This window comes from Chlamydomonas reinhardtii, chromosome 13 (genome assembly GCF_000002595.2).
Source record: "Chlamydomonas reinhardtii strain CC-503 cw92 mt+ chromosome 13, whole genome shotgun sequence".
NCBI classification, from domain to species: Eukaryota; Viridiplantae; Chlorophyta; class Chlorophyceae; order Chlamydomonadales; family Chlamydomonadaceae; genus Chlamydomonas; species Chlamydomonas reinhardtii.
The window spans coordinates 3,482,441-3,504,940 of NC_057016.1; the positions used below are offsets into that span (position 1 = coordinate 3,482,441).

General features: G+C 68.2%; 3 protein-coding genes across 3 annotated transcripts in view; 2 read left to right on the forward strand and 1 right to left on the reverse strand.

The window, feature by feature from the left end:
* CHLRE_13g587700v5 (uncharacterized protein) overlaps positions 1 to 2,242 on the forward strand; it is a 5,702-nt gene extending 3,460 nt beyond the window's left edge. Inside the window, exons 8-11 of the mRNA XM_043069698.1 lie at positions 379 to 446; positions 712 to 858; positions 1,310 to 1,386; positions 1,631 to 2,242. Of these exons, the coding sequence (XP_042917673.1) occupies positions 379 to 446; positions 712 to 858; positions 1,310 to 1,386; positions 1,631 to 1,747 (409 nt within the window). The 3' untranslated portion in view covers positions 1,748 to 2,242. The remainder of the gene's footprint in view (positions 1 to 378; positions 447 to 711; positions 859 to 1,309; positions 1,387 to 1,630) is intronic.
* Positions 2,243 to 2,244: 2 nt separating this feature from the next.
* Positions 2,245 to 10,240, reverse strand: CHLRE_13g587750v5 (uncharacterized protein). The gene is made up of 14 exons (XM_001693826.2): positions 10,088 to 10,240; positions 9,814 to 9,984; positions 9,446 to 9,598; positions 8,791 to 8,853; positions 8,257 to 8,417; positions 7,758 to 7,881; positions 7,357 to 7,503; positions 6,866 to 6,950; positions 6,371 to 6,465; positions 5,753 to 5,983; positions 5,131 to 5,478; positions 3,753 to 3,887; positions 3,333 to 3,443; positions 2,245 to 3,123 (listed from the first exon to the last, which is right to left on the reverse strand). Exons 1-14 carry the CDS (start codon positions 10,154 to 10,156, stop codon positions 2,950 to 2,952), a joined length of 2,067 nt encoding a protein of 688 aa, XP_001693878.2. The 5' UTR covers positions 10,157 to 10,240; the 3' UTR covers positions 2,245 to 2,949.
* Positions 10,241 to 10,379: 139 nt separating this feature from the next.
* On the forward strand, positions 10,380 to 22,495 carry CHLRE_13g587800v5 (uncharacterized protein). Its single transcript, XM_043069699.1, has 15 exons — positions 10,380 to 10,641; positions 10,767 to 10,889; positions 11,182 to 11,248; positions 11,466 to 13,149; positions 13,482 to 13,692; positions 13,941 to 14,843; positions 14,992 to 15,222; positions 15,596 to 16,699; positions 16,994 to 17,301; positions 17,602 to 17,886; positions 18,107 to 18,965; positions 19,218 to 19,567; positions 19,789 to 20,134; positions 20,557 to 20,747; positions 20,928 to 22,495. Exons 2-15 carry the CDS (start codon positions 10,788 to 10,790, stop codon positions 22,108 to 22,110), a joined length of 7,824 nt encoding a protein of 2,607 aa, XP_042917674.1. The 5' UTR covers positions 10,380 to 10,641; positions 10,767 to 10,787; the 3' UTR covers positions 22,111 to 22,495.
* Positions 22,496 to 22,500: the final 5 nt, after the last annotated feature.

Sequence of the window (22,500 nt, forward strand, 5' to 3'; positions counted from 1 at the left end):
GTCAGTGCAACAAGCACGGTCTTCTTGAAGGTGTTGGCACCAGTGTCCCAGGACTTGAGGTGCGGCGTCACCTTCCTGACGGGCAGCTCCTGCTCGCAGCCCTTGCAGGTCAAGATGAACTCCCCAGGTGTGGCCGCCCGTCATCGATCCGCATAGCAAGCATACATATCTCCCCGCCCAACACACGATTGCCTAGTCGCTCATGCCTGCAGCAGCCCCCACCCTCACCCCTCGGCCGCTCCCACCCCCCACCCCCCCCACATACACTCGCTTCACTTCTTCTTCTTCAATTCTGAATGTAACACCCCCCCTCGGTCTACTGCATTGGGTTTGGTTTAGTTTGGGCTGGTATTTACAACCCCACCCACCCCTTCGCAGCATGTTCACTCGCGAGCTGGCGGTGCGCAGCCGCGGCACCGGCGTGGACGTGTTCGCGGTGCACCCGGGTGAGCGAGGGCGTGAGCGCGAGCGCCAGCGTGTTGGCTTGCGCAATGCAGCCGGGGGCATGTGCATGCTGGTGTGGGCGAGGGCATGGGCGTGGGCGTAGGCGTGGGCGTGGGCACCGAACACACTTCGGCTTGCGTCGTGTGGTCCTGTGCGATGTGGGGTGGTGCCGTGCTACGCCGTGCTGGGCCGTGCCCCTCGTTACGGTATCAAGGGTTGCGGCTTGCTTGATTGGTGTGCCCACCCCACCCCACCCCAACCCTCCAGGCTTCGCTGCCACGCAGCTGTGGCACAAGTCGCAGCGCAGCTACCCCGCCACCCGCATGTTCTGCTGGGCCGAGGAGTGGTTCGCGCAGCACCCCTACTATGGAGCGCTGCCGGCGCTGTACGCACTCACTGAGCCGGAGCTGCAGGGTGGGTGGGTGCGTGTGTGTGTGGCCCGGCACGGCCGATTGCAAGATGCGCTGTGCTCTGTGAGAAGGGCGGGCCGTTTGTGGGCCGTCTGTGGACTGTCTGTGGGCCGTTTGTGGGCCGTCTGTGGGCCGTTTGTGGGCCGTCTGTGGGCCGTCTGTGGGCCGCCTGTGAGCACTGGAGCTGGTTGGATTGGGTTTGGTGGGGGTTTGTGTGCGTGTGTGTGTGCGTGTGTGTGGGTGGTTGGGTGTGGGTGTGGGTGTGGGTGTGTGTCACACGTGCCCTAGCGGTGGGGCGGCCGCATCCACTTGTGCATGCCGGCCCCGGACTGCCCCACGGGGCTGCCCCAGCACTGCCACAGCTGCATGTACGCCAGGCTTGAGCTTGGCGGCGCCGCACCCGCTGTTGAACCAACCGCCACCCGCCAACCGCCAACCGCCGCCGCCTACCTCAGGCCGCACGGGTCTGTACCTGGGGCCGCCACTGATGTGCCCGCTGGTGCTGCACACACGCGCCGGCGACTACTGGCAGGTACGACTACTGCTGCGTCCCGTGTGAGTGCGTGTTGTTGACGCATGCCTGGAACCCTCACCAACCGCGCTCGGAAACCCTCCCCACCCACCCACCCCCCGCCCCCCGTTTGTCCTGTCACGCGTCCTCGCGTCTCGGGTTGTTTTACTAAAAGTGGTGAGAACAACCCTGTCCCCCGCCCAGTTATCCAATGAATGTAACCCCTCGATGTATCCCCCCCCCGCCCGCCCTCCCCCCCCCCCAGGGCGACTCCCGCAAGGACGCCTCCTGCACCCAGCTGTACGACACCACCGTCAAGATCATCGCCGACATCATCTCGCCGCCCGCACCCAGCTCGCCGGGCGGCATGGGGTTCGCGTGAGCAGTGGCTGCGGCCTGGGCCGCCGCGGCAGCGACTGCGCCAGGACTGCTATGTTCAGGGGAGGCAGAGTGCTCGCATGAGCGGCTGCTGTGACCCAGGACCTCCCTCCAGGCCATGCGCGGGTCAGGCAGGGGCAACCATTGAATTCCTTGCACAAGCAAGAGCAGAGGGTGGTGAGAAGCATAGTCTCGATTGTGATGCGCGGGTCAGCCAAGGGTCACTGTGTCAGGCAGACGTGGTCATGTGAATGCGCGGCCGCCGCAGTTGTGTGGGGCCTGGTGCCCTGTGTTCAGTCGTGGTGGGCATGTGGGGGGGGGCGGGCGCAGGGGAGGGCGCCTCCCCTGGGCGGGCGGGTGTTGTTTGCTGCCGTGGGGTCGGGGCGCACCTGCATGGCCGTGTGTGATTACGTTTGGCTGGTGTTGCGTTGGCGAGGTTGCGTTGGTGAGGTTGGGGTTGCGTTGATGCGGGGGCGGTGTGCAAATGTGGAATTGGATGCAAACGTTGAGAGCGCCGGATGCACACACGCACAAGCTGTGACTCTGTGTGAGAGGTGGCAAGTTGCGGTCAAGTCCAGGCAGTCCATGGCAGATGGAAATTGGCAAGCGGCAAATTAGCAGTTCAGCACAAATGCAGTGTAAAGCTGTGTCAAACGCTTCAGAAAATTTTCCATGCGGGGCGGAAACTGCGCGGACGCCGGGCGACTGGGCCCTCGACAGGCATGTCAAACCCTGTGTCAACGCCAACTTGCACATGCACAGGTTGTCCCTATCGTCAGGCCATCAGATGTGCATCGGGCGGAGCCCCGCCCGGCAGCCCGTCCCTACAGGATTGACCAAAGGCCTCAGTCTTGAGCCGCCTCGTCCGACCGTCCCTTTGACCCTTCCTGTCCAATCGAGCCGCATTTCTTAGGGCCTTGCACAGCCTAGCCGGCCACCGCCCCCCGCGAATCCCAACGCTTCATGAGAGATATTAATTACAATGGGCATTGAGCATTGGCCCCGAACACAAGCCCTTCTTGCCAAGCCCCTTCCACCCACACACCTCCTGGCTGCTCTCGCACTCAGTACACCGCGCCACCAAACTTTGCATTTCCCACCGCCACCGCCACCTCCTCCATCCCAAACCACCAGGCCTCCTCCTCCGCCTGCTCCTCCGCTTCCTCCACCTCCACCTCCTCCATCCCCGCCTCCTCCGCCGCCTGGTCAGATGACGCCCAGGATGGTGCGCACCTGCGCGGGCGTGTGCTTCACCGCCGCCGCGCCGCCCGCCTCCAGGTAGCCGTTGGTGGGGTCCTCAATGGCGGCGTACACCAGCTCGTAGCACTCCAGCAGCGAGCGGCACACACGAGCCACCGCGTCCGCACGCAGCCGCGGCACCTGCAGGCAGCGCAGGGTGACATGGTGCGTCGCGGTCCGTGTTAGGTCCGCCACACGTAGTCCGTGTGTAATTAACGTGGCATGACGGGGTTACGGGGCGGTGTGTGTGTGTGTGTGTGTGTAATTGGGTAAAGCCGGTTAAATCACAAGCAGTCCATACGCGTGAAGTGCAAGGTGGTGCTGTGTGGCGCCGCAACCGTGCAGCCCACCTGTACGGACTGGAACTCCGGCAGTGCGTCCGGACTGGACACCAGCACGAAGAACGACCGCAGCGCCTCCGCCAGGCGCGGCAGGGCCAGTGCGGGGTCGTTGGCGGGCACCTGCAGGGGGGGAGGCGCATGAGGGGGAGGGGTTGTAGATACGGTACCAGCCCAAAGTGAACCGAACCCCATCGACGAGGAGAGCGTGGGGGTAGGGGAGGCAGCGGTGGCGCGCACGCCGAGGACCGCAGAAGGCGAAGCGCTGAGGGCAGTGTAGATCGTGGCCGGAGAGAACGTCGGGAAACTAGCCCGGCAGTGGGAGCGCCACCACATGCGCCCCTGCACCCCCGCCAAAAGGCGCCACCCGACCCACTGTCACGCGCTGCTCGGGGTGGCGGCGCCGCCTCTCCCGCGCGCTCTCTGCCTTACCTGCGCCTCCGCCTCCTGCGCCTGCTGGTACAACCGCAGCCGCTCCACCACCTCTGCCAGTCCGCACCGCGCCAGCAGCCGCCCCACCTCGCCGCCCACCAGCGCCGCCGTGTGCGCCTCGATGGCTTCAAGCACCTGTGTGCGTGTATGTGTGCATATATGTGTGTGTGTGTGTTAAAGAGCACAAGGAAAACGTTGCGCAAAGACAGTGTATGCGATGCAGCAAAGCGACGGTTTACGGATGTTACCTGAAGTTACCTCGTATACCTGCTGCGGTGAGCCGCCGGTCTTACCAACCGGAAATCGCGCAACCCCCGCTACTCTAACCTCGAGGGGGGATTAGTGTCCACACGCTCTCAAGGGTGCAAACCCATGCATGTGCTCACGGTACCGTGAGGCCCAGGCACTCCTACAATTCCTAGCTCCGCGTCGCTACTCCTGGCCGCTAAGTCCAAGCTCCCGCCCAATCCGCGATGAAATTCTCACCTACGAGCGAATAAGAAAACAACAGAGCACAGGGCGGCAGCAGGGGAGTGTCACGAACAAGAGCGAAGGAACATGTTAGCGCGGCGGCGCGCGACGAGCAAGAGCAAACACGCAGCCCAGTCCCAGCCCAATTAACTATACCGTACTAGGGGTTGCGCGATTTAGGAAAGAGACGGAGGGTGGGCGACCACGAGCAAGTAAACAGGCGGGGGACGGCATGGGCGCATGCATGACGGCAAATGCACATGGGGTGTCAGCACCATGGGCTGGCGGGGGAAATCCCCCGCTCCCCACTCCATGGTGTGACGGAGGCGGCACACGCTAGGTACTCCCCTCATGCGGCCATGTAGCACCAGGTCCAAGAACACGCACAGCTTATGGGGACGTCGATGCCGCGGGGCAGCGGCGTGGGGCAGCGGCGTGTGTGTGTGTGTGTGTGTGTGTGTTAGGATTAGCAAGAGATAGGGAACACGCAGACTGTGCATGCAATGCGTTGCGTCAGGCGCGCGCATTTGTGCAAGCGTGTGTGTGTGTGTATGCACGTGTGTGTGTGTGTGTGTGTGTGTGTGTAATAAAGAGCACAAGGAAAACGTTGCGCAAAGACAGTGTATGCGATGCAGTGTATGCACGTGTGTGTGTGTGCATGTGTGTGCACGTGTGTTAAGAAAAGGCAAAGCAAGGGGTCGACACAGCGCGGCGTGTGCACGTGTGTTGTGTGTGTTCCGACCCCCGCAGCCCCACGCACACAGCCAGAGCCGCAACCATGCGGCAAACCTGCCGTACCCATGCACGCACCCCCAACGCACCTGCCGTACCCATGCACGCACCCCAAAGCCTGTCTACCGTCTACCACTTCCTTAATTATTCATCATGACTGTAACCCCCAACGCACCTGCCGTGAGCGCGCGCTGGCGGCCGCGCGGTGCTGCAGCACCTGCCACACCGCCGCCAGGCAGTTGATCAGGTACACGCGGTGCGCGGTGGGGTCCAGCCGGGCCACCTCGTCCACACGCGAGGGCGCGTCGGGCGTGAGCGCCTCCGCGCTGCGCTCGCACATCTCCGCCAGCGGGTCCAGCACCGCCGCCAGCACGGGGCCCAGCTCCTCTGGGCCGCCCGCGGCGGAGGAGGCGCTGGCGGCGGCGGCGCCCGAGGCAGAGGCGCCGCCGGGGTGCGGGCGGCTCTCCATGGCTGTCTCGTAGGCGTTGATGATCTCCAGCAGGTGGTGGACCGTCTCAACCACCTGGCGGCGGTTGGTTTGGGGCGGTTGGGGGCGGCGGTTGGGGGCGGCGCTTTTGAGGGTGGAGCACACCAAGAGCAACGGCACTGCGCGGCCAAGGGCTGCGGGAATGCGCCACGTACACGCCGACCCTGCGCCACCCTCGCTCCGCGCAGACACCACATCTAACACCCCCACTCCGTGCCTCGCACCCCATTTTGCTTCGCACCGGCACGCCCACACACAGCGCCGCAGCGCAATGTTTTCCTTGTGCTCTTCAACACACGCAGCACCGCACCTGCTGCGGCGGCGACAGGTCCTTGGGCGGCGGCGGCGGGTTGCGGCGCAGCTTGTCGCCGCGCGCCCTCAGCTGCTCGAAGAAGACGCGGCTGGCCATGTCCCTGCAGGCGGCCAGGGTGGCTGTGAGCTGGCCGGTGGGTCCCAGGATGCGCGCCACCAGGCCGGTGTAGAAGGACAGCAGCTGGCCCAGGCTGAAGGCCAGCAGCGTGGGCGGGGAGGTCATCAGCACCTTGGGGGGGGGGGGTGCAGAGGGTGCAGGGGGATCGGGGGGTTATGTATATGAGAAAGTTGTGATAAGCGGAGTTTAGCCAGGCACATTGGTACAGCAGGTGCGTCGTTACCGATGGGGGGGGGGTTTGGGGGTGGAGAGGGTGGCGGGGAAGGGATGGAATGAGAAGGTGAGCTTACAGCTCGTTGGTTGGCTGATACGATGCAAGCCGGCGCTGAGTAGCGGGTCATATGCTCGGTCTGCCAATGAGGGTGCGGTATACACAGCCAGGGCAAGGGGAGGGGGCGCGCCAAGGCCATAACCCCTGAGCCGAAAGGCAGGTGGGCGGCGGGGCGGGTCGCTGCCCCGCTGCCGAGCCCACACAGACATTGCGGGCGGCGGCCGCACCTGCTCCACGCGCAGCTTGAGCGGGCGGCAGATGGAGTCGAAGATGCGGTCCAGCAGCGCGGGCGTGTGCAGCGCGTCACTGCCGCTCAGCGTGTCTGCGAGGAGCGTAGGGATGTCGGAGGCGGGTGGGCTGAGTCGGTGGCAGGGTGGGGCCGGCGAGTCAGCCCCATGTGCACTGCAAAGCCACCCGTTCTCCGCTTCCAAGCTCAGCTCCCCACAGCGCACCTACGCCGCCTGCAAGCCTCCCACCGCCCGGCCACCCGGCGGCCACTTCACCTCCCCCACCACACAAACCACGCTAGCTCCGCGTTCCAACCATCTTCGCAACCCCCCGCATCTGCCTGCACTCCCGTTTTCATTGGTTTTGGTTTAGTTTGGGCTGGTATTTACAACCCCGCCCACGACTTCACTTCGTAAACCTAATGCGTGTAACCCCCACTTCACAAACCCTCAGCGGCCCACTGCCCGGCGCCCCCTCCCCCTCCAGCGGCTCACCCGCCATCTGCTCCGACGCCGCCTCGGGGCTGCTGGCCTCCTCGCCAAACAGCGCCACCACGAACTCGCGCTCGCTGGCCAGAGCCTGGGAGGAGGGCGCAGCGCAAGGGAGGCGGCAGGAGGTGCAGGTCAGGAGTAGCAGGCGTTAGCAGAAGCAGCAGGCGCAGCAGGAGGAGGAGCGCAAAGATTGTGGTGCATGAGGGTTAGCGGTCCATGAAGGACGGAGGACTGCACAGTTTGGAGGGGCGACATGGTGCTGGCAACTCAGCGCCCATCACCTCCACCTCAAGCCACGGCCATGGGCTACCGCAATCCGACTGGGACAAAAATCGGAATGGTCAGCCACGGCCACGGCCACAACACGTCCATGCCCCCCACGCCCCCGTACAGTAGCTCGCATGTGCGGCTGCAGCTTCTCCTTGCAGCGCTACTGTTTCCTTGATCACGGGATTGGTCCAGAGCAAAGCCCCAGCGCCCCTCCACCCACCCACCTGGTGTACCCAGGCCAGCATGTCGTTCACGTAGCGCTGCGGGTCGTGGGCGTGGATCTCGATGGGCCGCGGCACGCCGCCCGGCCCGCCGCGCGTGAGTGCCGTGATGAAGCGCTGGAACAGCGAGTTGTGCCGCGCCGTGGCCACCTGCGCGCACACGGCCACACGCGAAGGGCGAGTTAAGATAAGGCGTGAGGACAGGGCAGGTGGGGGTGAAGCCGTGGAGGTGAGGACGAAGGGAGGCGAGGTGAAGACGAGGATCCGCCCCTGCTGCATGCAGCCCCCAAACCTCAGGAAACGATGCACGCCCTCCCCGCTAACCGTAAAAACAGCACGCTCGCACACACACACACACACCCATACACGCACACACCCACACGAACACGCGCACGCCCCCGCACCTCCTCCGCGCAGTATTTGAACAGCACCGGCCGCTCCCGCAGCGCCGCCACTGCCGCCTGCAGCGCCGGCTCCACCTCAGGCGCGTCGTACTCGCCGATGTTGCGGCACTGCACCTGCACCCACCTGTGCAGGCAGAGGGCGGCGGCGGCTCAGAGGTTGTGGCTGCGCAGTGGTGGTGGCTGTGGTGGTGGTGGCGGTGGTGGTGGTGGTGGTGGTGTGGTGGTGGTTCGGTGGTGCTGGCTTCAATGATGATGGTGGTGGCAGCGGCAGCGGGCTAACCTCCGCAAGGCAAAAGGTAATGTTGCGCAGCCAATTGACGGCTGCAGACCGCGTATGGCGCTACACGACGCCTTCCTACCTCAAATGCCGCGAACCCAACTTCGATGTTCCAAAGCCTCCGGCCACCCCCCCCCCCGCCAGCCTCGGCCCCCCCATTTCTATGTTCCAAAGCCTCCGGCCACCCCCAGCCCCAGCCTCGGCCCCCCTCCCCTCACGCACCTGCACAGGCGCTCGTAGGCGGACTCCTGGTGTGCCGCCATGAGGTCCATCAGCTCCAGACCCGCGCGCTGGTGGTGCGTGCGCAGCAGCTGCCGGCAGTTGTCGTGGATGGCGCGCACACGCGACAGAGCCGCGAAGAAGGCGGGGCTCACCTCCTCGCCCTGAGGCCGTGTTGGCGCGTGTGCGTGTGTGTGTGTGTGTGTGTGTTAGCGAAGCAACAAGAGGAAGAACACAGAAGGCACTGTGTGCGCGGGTGTGCACGGCGCCCAGCGAAAGCGTGATGACGTGGGTTAAGACCTTAGGCTGGAGACTACATCGTCACCAGCAAGACCCCTGGCGCCACCGACAAGGCCTCTCGACTCCCGCCCACGTGCGAAGCCCTGCGTGCCCTCCCCCACCTGCAGTCCTGCCCCCGCCCCTACCCGGTACTTGGCAGCTCCCGCCCCGGGCTGGGCTGCCAGGCAGCCGACATCTTCCTGACTGGCCCCGGCCCCGCTCCCGCCCCTGCCCATGCCTCCCACCCCGCCGGCGCACCTGCAGCGCCGCCACCTCCTCCGGCGTCAGCTGGTAGGTGTCCAGGAACTGAGCCACCAGGCCCTGTGTGTGCACGTGTGTATGTTAGGAAACACGAGATAGGGGAAACGCAGGCTGTGCGACGTGTGCGTGCGCGTGCGCGCGCGCGGACGAGCAACCGCCGCATGGTGCACGGCGGCAACGCGGCCCGCAGGACCCGTGCCCGCGCTTTCTGTGCGCGAACGGCCCTCACCGCACCAGTACCTGTCTGCCGGGGCAACACCGCGCATCGGTCCGGTGCCGTATCCACGTGACTAGGCAACGGGCGGTGCAGCAGACTGCAGCGCCTGCTTCAGTGTTGCTTCTGCTGGCCCGCCCGCTATCCATTCGCGAGCCTGCTGTGCCGGACCGGTGCGTGGCGATGCCCCGGCGGCCCTGGCAGGACACCCTCGTGGGGATTCCTCCCCGCCGCCAACGTTCCGCCCGTCCCCAGCGTTCCGATGACTGACATACCGCCAATCCCTTGTCTTTGTATTGGGTGCCTTGCCGCCGTCCGAGCGCCTCCTCTTTCTACCCATCTCGGCACCCACTTCCAACCACTACATAGCTTGAGAGCACAGCCCCCGCCCCACGCCACCCGCCACCCGCCCTATGCCACTCAGCCCCGCCGCCGCACCTGCTTCCGCTCCACCGCCTCCAGGTCCCGAGCCAGCCGCTCCGTGTCCGCCAGCAAGCTGGCTGAGGAGGACTTGGTGGCGGCCACCACGCCGCTGATGGCGCCGCAGGAGCCGGACAGAGCGTCCAGGCTGCGCTGCACCTCATCCAGCGCCTGGCGAGTAATGGTGGGTGGTGGGGTTGGGGGTGGGGGATGGGGGTGGAGGGGCAGAAGGAGGGGGTTGCAGCGTTGACCGGCTGGGGGAGGCATGTGCGATGGTGGCAGCGGGCTGTTGCGCCTGGGCGCGCTCCGCCCCCACCCCGCCCCGCAGCGCAGACGGTAGCTGCGGCTCCGCCGCGCGCCCCTGTCACGCCCAATTGCAGACCTACCTTGATGACCGACTCTGCTGCCCCAATGAAGCGCTCATTGATGGCCAGGCCGCGCTTCTCGATAGTGGTCCGCAACCCGCGCCGGGCTGCTGGGGTGTTGTCCGTGTAGAAGGTCGAAAGGGTCTGCAACGAGCTAAGGAGCTCCGGCGTCTCCGTCTTTATCTCAAGAACCTGCACGCATCAGTAGCGTGTGTTGGCTGTGCCTCTCAAGCCAGCGAAGCCCCAGCAGGGTTGATCCCCAAGCGCAACTTCGGTTGGCAGGACAAGTTCTTACCTTTTTAACCTTACGCGCCAGTCCAGGTGCCAGCGACGCTGACGCCATTCCAGGCGCGTTTGCTGCCATTTGTCCAGCAGGGCCTAGCTGAGTATTTGGGAAAGCAGCTCAAGACGCCCGCATTGTTGCTCGAAGATGTCGTTTGAGGTCCAAACTTACACCATTTGTCAGAAGGCCGATAGCCCTGCAGTGCGAGAATAACCAATGCACCATTGGACTTGACTGAACCCGCGACAGACGCACCAGATCACCTGTTTTCTAGTTAGCTGCACGAAAACGAACATGTTAGGAATATAGGAAGGGCAAACACGATGGACGCCCTTATTTTCAGCCCGTTTAGTGCGCTGCACAGCAAGCTGCAGTCGGGCAAAGTTGGCAAGGCTTCTTTGGAAGAGAATTTCGACTGGCTCCTTAATGGCATTCAACGCTTCCGTCCCAGCAACGAGGCGTCGCGGAAGCAAATTTCGGAGAATACTAGGCTGCAGTTCAAGGGAAAGGCATTCGTTTTTGATGTCAAGCACCGTCCCTTGGCGCTGCGACTGGCGAAGCTGCTGGTGAGGACAAGCCGCCGTGTTGGCGCCATTCCGCACTCGCTGCCAAAATCTGGACCCGGCCAGCTGCGGCCTCAATGCATTTGTGCGCATGGAGGCTTATCGGGTGCATGCTGCGATCTGTGCAGGATTTGGATGAGGTCCAGGCCATGCTCTTGCTCAAGCGGTGGCTGAAGGACAACGCGCCCCACCTGACGCCGGAGCAGCTGCCGGAGAGCGACCCCGTGGCTGTGAATGAGCTGCTGCTGCAGGTGCCTGGGCAGCAGGGGAGAGCGGCATAGAAGCTGGCGAGGGGCGGGTCTGCAGGGTGGAAAGGGGAGCCTCCGGCACGGGCAGCTGAACAGCTAGGCCGCACGCTACCCCCGCGTGGGCAACCGGAAGCGGCCGTGTCATCACCCATGCCAAGTGTCCCAGGGAACACTGACATGCATGCACTTGTGCGCGGTCAGGATCGGGGGACCGGGGGCTCTTGTGCGGGGCGTTCGGATGCTAAGTGCCTGCTCTGGCCGACGCCGCTGCCCCTACCTCACCGCCCATTGACAGGTGGTGCGCTACTACCACTCGGAACGCATCGTGCTGCTCAAATGCATCCAAGTGGTGATGCTGAAGGGTGAGCTGAGGATGCTTTGGAAAGGACAACTGCTAGCGTTGCTCTGCTGGGAACAGCGCGACGCGATTGCCCGGGCGCGGATTGCCCGGACCCACGACCAATCTTCTCTACGCGTTGTGACGACGCTCCGTGCCTGCTTTTCATCCCTGGAACCCATCAACATGCCTCCAAACCAACCAACCAATCAAATCTCCACCACAACCAAACCCCACAACAGCTGGCGAGCCGGACGAGGCGGGCGGGCTTCTGGAGGACCTGCTGTCGCGCCTCACCAAGGCCGGGCTGGAGGAGCAGCTGCACGCCCGGCTGCGGGAGAACCTGGAGGCAGGCGCCGCCGCTATCACGCGCCGACTCAAAGAGGCCGCGGGCGGTGCGGCCGGCGGCGGTGCAGCAGCCGGCCTCGGCACCGCGCTCGGCGCGCAGCCGGCGGCTGGCGCCGCCGCGGGCGCGCTGACGACCGCGGCGGCGGGCGCCGCCGGCAGCATGGCCACGCTGAAGTGGCTGTCGGCTGCGCACAGCGAGATGCGGGCGCAGCTGCTGGCGGAGCGGCTGGAGCTGCTCAACTGCCTGCTGCTGCTGCACGAGGTGTGCGGCGTGGCTGCCAAGCCGGAGCGCGCGCAGGCACTGGCGCGGCTGCTGCTGGACCGCGTCTTCCCCTCCAAGGCCGGCCACCACGGCCACGGCGGCGGCGCCGCCGGCAGCAACGGCACGGCGGCACCCCCGCCGTACACCGGCGACGTGCCTGCTGCCACCGCGTCTTCTTCCTCCTTCGATCCCAACGACCCGGCGCAGCTGTGCCAGCCGCTGGCGGGGCTGTTGCTGCTCAGCTGCCTGGACCTGCCGGGCCACGTGCGCCTGGCCAACGCGGCGGCGCCGCCCACGCCGCCCTCCGCGCCGCCCACCTTTGGCGCGCCGCAGCAGCACTCTGGGGCGTCGGGCCTGTCCGGCGCGGGCTCGGTGGAGGCGCTGCTGCCGCTGGGCGGCCGGACGGTGGACGTACACAACCAGATCAGCCAGTACGCTGCGGGGCCGGGCAGCGCGCTGCTGCTGCTGGCGTGGGCGGGCTGCCTGCGGCTCATGGACGGCGCCTACGCCGCCGCCGGCGCCGCGCCCGGCAGCACCATGGTCCGCGACCTGGACGCCGCCGCGCGGGAGTTGGAGGCGCGCGTGGCCGCCGTGGGCGGCCTGTCCGCCGCCGGCGGCGCGCTGGCGGCGCTGTGCGGCGGCGGCGCCGCCGTGGGCGCGCTGCTGCTGGTGTACCGCGGCGTGGGCACTAAGGCGCTGTGCGTGCTGTGCACCGCCTTTGACCTGGGCGTGGACTCGGTGGACGCCGCCACCTACGACGCCGTGGAGGGGCTGCTGAGGCTGTGCGTGGCGGGCGACGCGCGCGCCTGCGGCGAGCTGTGGGACGAGGGCTCCGCCGCCACCGCGCCGCTGCGCGCGCTGCTGGCGGCGGCGGCGCGGCTGTTCCCCGCGTCGCCGCGGCACCTGCTGCGGCTGCTGCGCGCGACGGCGGCGTCGGCGGACAGCGCGCGCGCCGCCTACGGCTTCCTGCAGCGGCACGTGAGCCTGGTGGTGCTACACGACGCGCAGGAGCCGGCCATCCGGCACCTGGGCGGGGGCGAGGTGGAGCTGGCGGCGCCGCTGCCCTGGAACCTGGCGCCGTCGGTGCCGGGGCTGGAGCTGCCGCAGGGCTGCATCGGCACGCTGTGCCCGCTGCCGGCGCCGCTGGCGGAGCTGCGCGGGCGGCGGGTGCTGGTGGCGTGGGACGCGGACGTGAGCGGCGGCGGCGGCCAGAGCCGCGGCCAGGTGCTGCTGCTGGGCCGCGCCTCACACTGCGTGGCGGCGCTGGAGCACTGTCTGCACCACCACCAGCCGCTCACGCACGCCGGCGACCCGGGGTGCGGCACCTGCGCGCATGCGTGTGTGCGCGTGTGTGCTTGTGTGCATGTGTGCGTCTGTGCTCACGGCATATGCGCTGTGCAAGAGGGCATAGCTGTGTGGAGGGCCCTTTCCATCGGCTGCGGATTCCGCCTCGTCCAACACGTCTTCTCTCCTTCCCTCCCTTGTGCCCACTGTCGTAATACGACCTCTGCCCCATTCTCCCTACGCCAGGGGTTGGAATGACTCGCAAGTATTATGCCCCTTGTTGTGCCGGCGCTTTTGGAATTTCACAGTTCACAATACCCACCTCCTTCTCCTCACCTCCTTCTCCTTCTCCCCACCTCCTCAGGCTGCTGTCCGACCTGGGCGACACGCTGGCGCTGCTGGCGGAACTGACGGCGCTGGAGCCCGGCCTCACCGCCGACCTGCTGCAGCAGAGCGTCACCTTCGGCCCGCGCGGACACCACCACCACACCCACCACCAGCAGCAGCAGCAGGCGGCGGGCGCCACTCGCAGCTGGACGGACGTGGTGGCAGGCATCCTGGCGCTGGGGCCGCAGGTAGGTGGCGGGCGCGGCTGTTGCACGCAGCCGCCGCCCTGCTCCTGGGGCGGTCGCGGCGGGTGGTGTAGTCACTGTGTTAAGAAGCACAAGCAAAAAGCAAAGCAGTAGTCACTGTATGTGCGTGTGCTGTATGTGTGGCACGAAGGATTGCCGCTGCAGAGAGGAGAGCCGTGTATGCAGGCCTGCTGGTACATCCAGTTGCTCCATATGCTTAACCCTGTTGTGGCGCCTTCCCAACACCGCAGTTGGCCGCGCGCATGGCGGCAGAGGGACTGGACAGCAGCAGCAGCAGTGACAGCGGCGGCGTGTCGGCGCTGCAGCTGTTGTCGGACGCGGCCAAGCTGCTGGGCGCGGTGGCGGCGGTGGCGCCGGGTCGCGTGCTGGCGCTGCTGCCGCTGCTGCCGCTGTTCGCCAGCCCCGCCGCCGGGCTGGGCGGCGGCGCGGGGCTGCTGTCTGGGCTGCCTGCCTCCGTGCCGCTGGAGTCGCTGGCGAGCTTCACAGTGCCTCAGGGCATCGACGCCTTCTGCGGCCTGCTGCCCGCTTTCAGCGGCCTGCAGGCGGGGCTGGAGGCGCCGGCGGGGCGCTACCCGCTCACGCGGGCGCTGCTGGACCTGCTGGCGGGGCTGCTGGCGCGCGGCTTCGCGGCGGCAGCGCCGCTGCCCGCCGCCGCGCTGTGGGTGCTGCACGAGCTGCTGCCGGCGCACCACGCCTGGCGCTACGCGGCGCAGGAGGAGCGCTGGGGCCTGACGGCGGCGGCGCTGCGGCTGCTGCGGCTGGCGGTCACGGCCGGCGCCTTCGTGACCGACCCCGACCTGACGCAGGTGACGGTGGAGGCACTGCCGACGGCGGCGGCGTCGTATGTGGTGGCGGCGGCGGCGGGCGCGATTGTGCCGTACGGCGGCGGCGGTGGCGGCGGCGTGTCGGGCGCTGTGGCGGCCGCGGCGGCGGCAGGCGCTGGCGTCCGGGGCGGCAGTGTTGGTGCTGTCGGAGGCGGCGCGTTTGCGTCTCTGACGCCGGAGCAGCTCCTGGCGGCGGCGGCGCCGCGGCTGCACGTGTCCACTCTGTCTGCGGCGCTGCTGAAGCTGCTGCTGCTGCATGGCGGCGTGCTGCTGGCCCGGTGCATGCCGCCGCCCGCGGAGGAGCTGGAGGTGGGTGGATAACAGGCGGCGGTAGCTGCTGGGCTGCTCAGGGCGGGAGGCGGCGCCCACACCAAGCACATGACTGCACACGCGCCTTCCTTCCAACCACCTCATCACCAACCCTTCCCCATTGTGCTTTCCTTACCCATGCACGCAGCGCCTTCGCGCCGAGGACGCCTCCCGCCCCGAGCTACCCGCGCTGGAGCGCTCCGCGGCCGAGCTGGTGTCGTTGGTGCCGCCGCTGCTGGCCGCCGCCTGCGCGCACAGCCAGGAGCAGCCGCTGGAGGAGTGGCTGCTGGCGGGGGGCGACCCGCCGCCGGCGGCGCACGTGGCCTCCTACATCGCCTACCGCGAGAGCGATCGAGACGACAGCCAGCCGGAGGGCCAGGTGCGCGGGTCTGGGAGGAGCTGCGGGGCGGCGCGGGGGGGGGGGGTTCTGGAGGGCATGTGTGGAGATCTTTTTGTGGGTGGGGATGAGGGGGGGGGGGTAAATGGTGAGGGGTCTGTCGTTGCGCTGGGAACAGTGAACGGTGCTGGGTGACGTTGAGGCGTGCGTGACATACAGGTAGGGATGATTCGGCTGCCTCCCGGCGCTCGCTGTCTCAGCTGGCCGTTCGCATTCATGTGACACGTGCGGGAGTACATCATGAACAAAACCACGTGCAGTCACGTGCACAAACCGTCACCTCTCCCTCCCCCTCCGTGGCGCTTCCTCGAAACACCCGCAATCCCGCACACACCCACGCGCCCCCCACCAACAGGTGAGCTACCTGGCTCTCCGCGCGCTGCTGTCCATCGCCGCCTGCGTGTCCCGCCCCGTGGGCCGCTCGCTGCCCGGCGTCAGCCTAGGTCTGGCGGTGCCGTCGCACTCGGCGGCCGAGGCCTGCCTGCGCCAGCTGCTGGCGGCGCCGGACGCAGCGGCGGCGGCGCACCCGCGCCACTACGCACTGGCGGCGGCGCTGGCGGCGGAGGCGGTGGCGTGCCACGCCAAGTTGTTGGACGCGCTCATGTTCCCGTCGCCGCTGGAGGCGGAGGTGCTGGGAGCGGCGGCGGGCGGTGGTGGTGCCGGCGGCACGCCGCACCCGCAGCACGGCGGGGCGGTCGTGAAGCGGGCGGGAGGAGCGGGCGCCGCTCACAAGGTGCCCAAGACCGCGCTGGACGGCTGCCACATCGCGCTGCAGCACGCGGCGCGCTTCAAGCGCGAGGCGCCGCAGGTGCTGGCGGCGGCGCTGCGGCTGGCTGCGGCGCTGTGGCAGCAGCCCGCGGCGGCGGCGCGCGCGCTGGCGGTGCTGCGCCGCTCGCGCGACGTGTGGGCGGGCCTGGAGGCTGCGCTGGCGCCGGTGGGCGCCTACCGCGCCGCCGGCGTGGCGGCGCTGCCGGCGCCCGGCGGCGGCGCCGACGGCTCCGCGCCGCTTGAGAGTCCGGAGGCGCCGCTGGGTGGTGTGGATGCGGTGGAGCAGCGCTGGCTGTGCGAGGCGTACGCGCTGCAGATCCTCACAGCAGAGGCGGTGGCGAGGGCGCGCGCGGCGGCGGGCGCCGCCGCCGCCAGCGGCGGCTCGGACGGCGGCGCGGCGGCGCCGGCGGCTGGCGGCGCGGACGCGGTGTTGGACCGGGTGGTGAGGGAGGGCACGCTGCTGCGGCTGCTGCAGGCCGCGGCGGCGCCGGCGGCCGGTGCCGCCGCCGGCAGTGGCCCGGCGGTGGTTGTCCCGCAGGTGGAGGCTGCGGTGGGCATGCTGCAGCGCGCCGCGGCGGCTCTGTACCTGGAGATGGGTGCGGGGGTGGTGGCGGGGCTGTGGCCGCCGCCCTCGCTGGGACCGCAGGAGCCGGAGCCGGACGCGGTGTCTTTGGCGCCCGAGATACGACAGGTACGGGACTACCACGGGCGTTTGTACGTTGCCGTATATGTGTGTGTGTGATGTGGGTGTGTGGGTGTGTGTCCTAGAGCACAAGCGGATCGAGCACTGTCATATTGCTTGCTTCGGAGCATGGCGCGCTGCCTGGGTCTCGTGTTCGGGCTTGGGACCGGCCTGGAACCTTCGCCCCACCTCACGCGACCAAAAGCCCTGCAACCCCACCCCTGAACCTCGCCGGCTTTACTACTATTCCTGCCTACGCCTTTACTCCTTAAATAATCATGAATGTAACCCCTGCCTGTTCAGGAGTTGTCGGGCGTGAAGGCGCTGCTGGCCTCCGGCGGCGCCGCACTGTACGACATCCAGTCCGTACACGACGACCTGGTCAACGGCGCGGTGGCGGCCGCGCACGCACTCAGCAGCCACGGCGGCGCCAGCGGCTCGCCGGGCGCGGCGTCGTCGCCCTCGCTGGGAGGCGCCGGAGCGGGAGCGGCAGGAGGAGGGGCGGGGGGAGGAGGCATGGAGGACCCCACACTGGTGCTGGGTCTGCCGCCCAGCCACCCGCTGGCGCAGCTGCTGTCGCGCCAGCCGCTGGGCGCGGCGCTGGTCAGCAGGTGCGTGCGTGCGTTGGGTGCGTGGGTGCGTGCGTGCGTGCCTGTGTGGGTGTGGTGGTGGCGCGGGTCGTGTGTAGGTGTCCGTGCGGTGGCGTGAGCGCAATGCTGTATGAATAGGTGATTTGTATGCGTGGCATGCCGCACGTGCACGGCGTCGCGGACTCCGTATGGAGCAAAGGCCCTGACCCGCACACGTTCCACAGCGCTCAGAGTTACCACACGTGCCCCGTCCAGTTCCGTTACCTGCTTGTCACGCCCACGCCCACATCCACACCCACAACCACAACAATGCATATGCAGGTGCAACACCAGCGCAGAGCTGTTGGCGCCTCAGCCGCAGGCCACCGCCGCGCTCTCCGCCTTCGCCGCCTCCCTCACCGCCGCCTCCGCCTCGTCCGTCTCCGCCGCCGCCTCAGCCGCCGCCTACGGCGCCGCCACCGCCGCCGTGGCGCCGTGCGCCTTCGCCGGCGCCGCCGAGGGCTGCCTGCTGAGCCGGCGGCGGCTGGCGGCGCTCCTGGGCCCGGCGGCGGACACGCTGCAGGCGGCTGACCTGGCGGCGTTGGCGCTGGGACACGTCAGCAGCGCGTGAGTCGGAGCTGTCATAAGGCAAATAGACCCATGAACGGATACAAATAGACGGTGCATGATTTGCGCTGCGCGCGTATCCCGTGTATCGAAGCACCGTATGTGCAAGGCCGGCGCCTGCTGCTTTGGGTGTGGAGAAGGCCAGACAGAGTGTGAGACCTTGTAGCAAACTAATGGAAGTGATGTGGTCCCATTTCGTCTGTTTTTCTGACGTGTACAGGTGCGCTGTGGCGGAGGCCAAGCTGGCGGCGCTGCAAGCCGCGGCGAGTCTGGCGGCAGTGCTGGCGCGTGACGGCCGCCTTACGCCCGCGCCCGGGTCCCCCGGTGCCGCCGCCGCCCTCCTCGACCCCATTCCCGCCCCCGCCTCCTCTGCTTCCAACCCCGAGCCCTCCACGCCCGGCGCCGGCCGCGGCACAGCCGCCGCCGGCACCTCTGGCGGCGTGCTGGCCACCGCTGCGGCTGTGTCGTCGGCTGCTGTGGGTTCGCTGCTCCACTGGTGCAGCTCGCCTGAGGGCCGCGCGGCCAGCCAGGCTCCGGACTGGGGGCTGCGGCGGCTGCACGCGCACCGCCTGGCCGCAGCCATGGCCGCAACCCGACTGCTGCTGGCGGCGGTGCAGGCAGCCAGGCCGGCGCTACTGGGCACAGCCGGCGGTGGCGTCGGTGGCGTCGGTGGCGGAGGCGCCAGCGGCTTCGCCACGCCGGCGCGCACCCCGGGCTTGGGCCTGGGCGGCGTGTACGGCACGCCGCAGACACGGCGGAATCCCGGCAATGGCGGCGGCGGCGGCGGCGGCGGCGTGGCGGGCGCCTCCGGCGGGGTGGCGGCCGACGCCGCCTTCCTGGCGCTGGTGGTTTCCCTCGCGCGCCAGGTGGCGGGCTGGGCGCGTGTGGTGGCGGCGGCGGGGCTGCCGCAGTGCCCGGCGGTGGTGCTGGGGCAGGTGACGGACTCGCTGGCAGGGTCGCTGCTGCTGACGCTGCAGCTGCTGCCGGCGGCGCGCGCGGACGGCGGCGCGCTGGAGTCGGAGGCAGCGGCCACAGACCGGCAGCAGCTGTCGTCGGCGCTGCTGTCCATGTTGCCTCAGGTACCGCACAAAGCAAAGCAGGGGCGGGCATGGGGTTGGTCTGCTTGCGCTCCTCCTCCTCCTTCGCCTCATTCCTGCGCACCATCCTGTCTCTTACCGTGATCACGAGCGCTGTACGCTATGGAGCTATCCCGAACAGCTTCGTACCCCCACACAATGTGTACCGTATCGTGTGCCTTGCACCCTCGCCGCTGACCGCACGCACGCTCTCATCCCCTCTCCTCCCCTCCCAAACCTGTTCCCGACACGCAGCTGTGCGAGCTGGCGGCCGCGGGCGGCCTGAGCCCCCTACTGGCCGCCCAGCTGCTGCTGGAGTCCACCCGCCACCTGGCCACACACGAGTGGCTGCCGCCGCTCATGGCGCACATCGACCTGGGGCGGCACATTCTGGAGGCAGCGGGACGAGCAGCCGCCATCGCGGCCGGCGGCGCCGCCGCCGTGACGGCGGCGGCGGCGACGGCGGGCGGGCAGTCGGCGGCGGTGGCGTCGCTGCTGTCGCTGCGCGGCGGCGACGCGGCGGCGGCGGCGGGCGATGTGGGCATGCTGGCACTGGCGCTCGCGGTGGCGCAGGTGCCGGAGGGCGCACAGGCGCTGCACGACAGGTGCGGCGGCGGCGGCGGGGAGGGGGGGTTGCAAGTACCGGCCCGAACTCTACCAAACCGAGCCAAACTTGCAGAGCGCAGCTGCAAGGGGGGTTGTGAAGCTTCAATGCGGATATGGTAAAACCGTGTGTGTATATATATATATATATATGTGTGTTCCTGTGTGGTGTATTACGCTATACTGTAACAGTATTACGTTTGGTGTGTGTGTGTGTCGACAGGGGCATTCTGGACCAGGTGGTTGCGGCTGGACGCCACCTGTTGTCCGCCGGCGGCGGCCGCCTCGCCGCCTTCAACGTCGTCGCCGTCACCGGCACCGGCCCCTACCGCCCCGGGGTGGACGGCACCTACGCCTCCACCTCCGGCGCCGCCGCCGCCCTGACCGCCGCGGCCGACACCGCGGGCGCCTACCTGGTACCCGCGGACGGCGGCGGCGGCGGCGGCGGCGGCGGACCGGCGGGCTCGGGCGGCGTGTGGTCTCCGGTGCACCGGCAGTGGTGCACGCTGCTGCAGTTCAGCAGCGCGCTGCTGCGGACGCTGGGGCAGTACGTGGACGTGGAGCGGGAGGTGCGTGCGGGCGTGTGCGTGTGCGTGTGGGTGCGCGTGTGCAAAAAGGAGGGGAAAGGAGGGGAAAGGAGGGAAAGAACGGGCATGGCAGGAGGGTGGGAGGGTGGCCGTGCGCGGCTGGGGGTTGAGCAGGTGAGCCGTTGGTGTGGGTCGGGAGTGTGGATGCTGCAGGTTGATAAACCATGGCGTTGCAACTCATTGCTGTGCTAGGCACATACCTTGCACGTAGGCACCTCCCACGGCACAGATTCATGCAGTCCTCCCGTCTTAGCGTCTTGCCCATCTGGCCCCCTCCTCTGGCCTCCCTCCTCTCACCAATACAGTGCCTACGGCCTACCACTTTTTTAACTAAGCATGAATATAAAACCCCCTTCTCGTGACGCCTTAGGCTCCCCTCCCTCACCCCTCTCGTGACCCCTCAGGCTCTGGACCTGCTGCTGGCTCTGGAGCCTCGCCTGCTGCTGGCGGTGCTGCCGCCCGGCGGCGACTGCGCCCAGCCGCTGACGCTGTCGGGGCTGGTGGAGCTGGAGGCGGCTCTGTTCCTGCTGGGGCAGCTGGCGCCCTACCTGGGCGGCTGGCACCTGGTGCTGCCCGCGTCGCTGGTCAACTTCAGGTGCGGAGCGGAGGGGCGCGGATGGAGGGGGAGGCGGGGGCGGAGGGAGGCAGGGGCGGAGGGAGTAGTGGTAAGGAGAGGGGTAGCGGGAAAGACAACACTGCTCGCCAACACACCAACACTATCAACATCAGCGCTATCAACACCAACACCATCACACATCAACACCCACACCCACAGGACCGCGCTGTCCACGCTGCTGACGTGGCTGGCGGCGCCCAGCCTGGCCAAGTCCTTCGCCGTGGACTGCCGCCCGCGCACGCCCCGGGAGGCAGCCCTGGCGGCCATGCCCGCCCCAGGCATGCCCGCAGCAGACGGCTGGTTCCGCGTCGCCACCGCCGGCGCCGCGGCGCCGCCCGCCGGCGGCGCCGCCACCTTCGCCTTCGCCGCCGCCGCGGCAGGGGGTGCAGGCGGCGGCAGTGGCACGCCCGGCGGCGGCAGCGGCGGCGGCCTGGGCTCCCCGATACCTGCTGGCGTGGCGACGCTGGGCTCCACATCACCCAGCATTCGCTTCTCCATGTCACGTGGCATGTCGGACACCTTGGGGAGCCTCAGCACGCCCTCCACGCCGCCCGCCGGCGGCGGCGCCGGCGCCGCTGGCGGCGGCGGCTTCTCCACGCCGCCGCCCGCCAGTCGCGCCGCCAGCGGCCTAGGCCTAGGCGCGGCTGGCGGCGCCACGCCGAGCGGCGGCGGCGGCGGCGGCGGCCGCCGGCTCTCGGATTCCAACCCCGCGGTCGGCAGTAGCGCCGCCGCTGTGCCTGTGTGCAGCGAGTACAGCGCGCAGGTGGCTGAGAAGCTGTACGCCTGCGCGCACCACGCGCTGTCCTTCCTGGCCGCCACCTCGCCGCAGCTGAGCGAGGGAGAGGCGGCGTCGCTGGGGCCCGCCTGGCCGCGGCCGCGAGACCTGGCGGCCCTGCTAGACCAGTGCCGCGCCGCCGCAGAGTCGTTGACCAACTACCAACCGCCGGCGGCCGGTGATGACGGCGCGGGCCCCTCCACGCCCTCCTTCTTTGGCGGCGCTTCGGCGTCAGGGGCGTCAGCGGGTGGCGGCGGCGGTGGCGGCGGCGGCGGCGGCGCGGGCGCTGCGCGCCGCTCGGCGGCGGTGCGCACGCTATCTCGTGTGGGGCAGATGTGCGCTCAGTTCTTGTCGCTGTTGGGGCAGGCGGCGCCGCCACACCCGCCGCCGCCGCCGCCGGGCGCGGGCGGCGCGCACCACGTACACTCGCACCATTCGCACCACCACTCGTACCACCACCTGCACTCGGGTCTGGGGCAGCGCGAGGCGGCGGCGCAGGATTGGTTCGCGTCGTTGGAGCTGAGCGGCGGGTTGGGCATGGGCACGCCGGCTGTGCCAGCCATTTAACAATGACGACGAAGTGGGGGAAGCGGTGATGCCGTGGGTAGGCTCCAGCGGACTTGAAGTGCCAGGTGTAGCTGATGGCATGCTTTCAGGTGGTTTGGAAAAGTATGGGCCTTGGGCGCGCGTGGTCCTTTGGCGATTCGGACAGGGCTGGTACTGCCACCCGGCTGGGGCAAGGAGAAGTGGTAAGGAGACTAAGCACAGATGCTCGCGTCGCGGGGAGTGGTGGTGGCGGAATTCGGTTTGCACAAGGCTCGCGCGTATGGTGTGCCCCCCGATGCTCCGATCATGCAGTTGCGCTGCAAACAAACAATTGCCTCTCAAATATGCAACATAGGTACTTAAGTATTGCTCGCTCTCGTGGGCGTTACCTCGTTACTCAGAGAACCAACC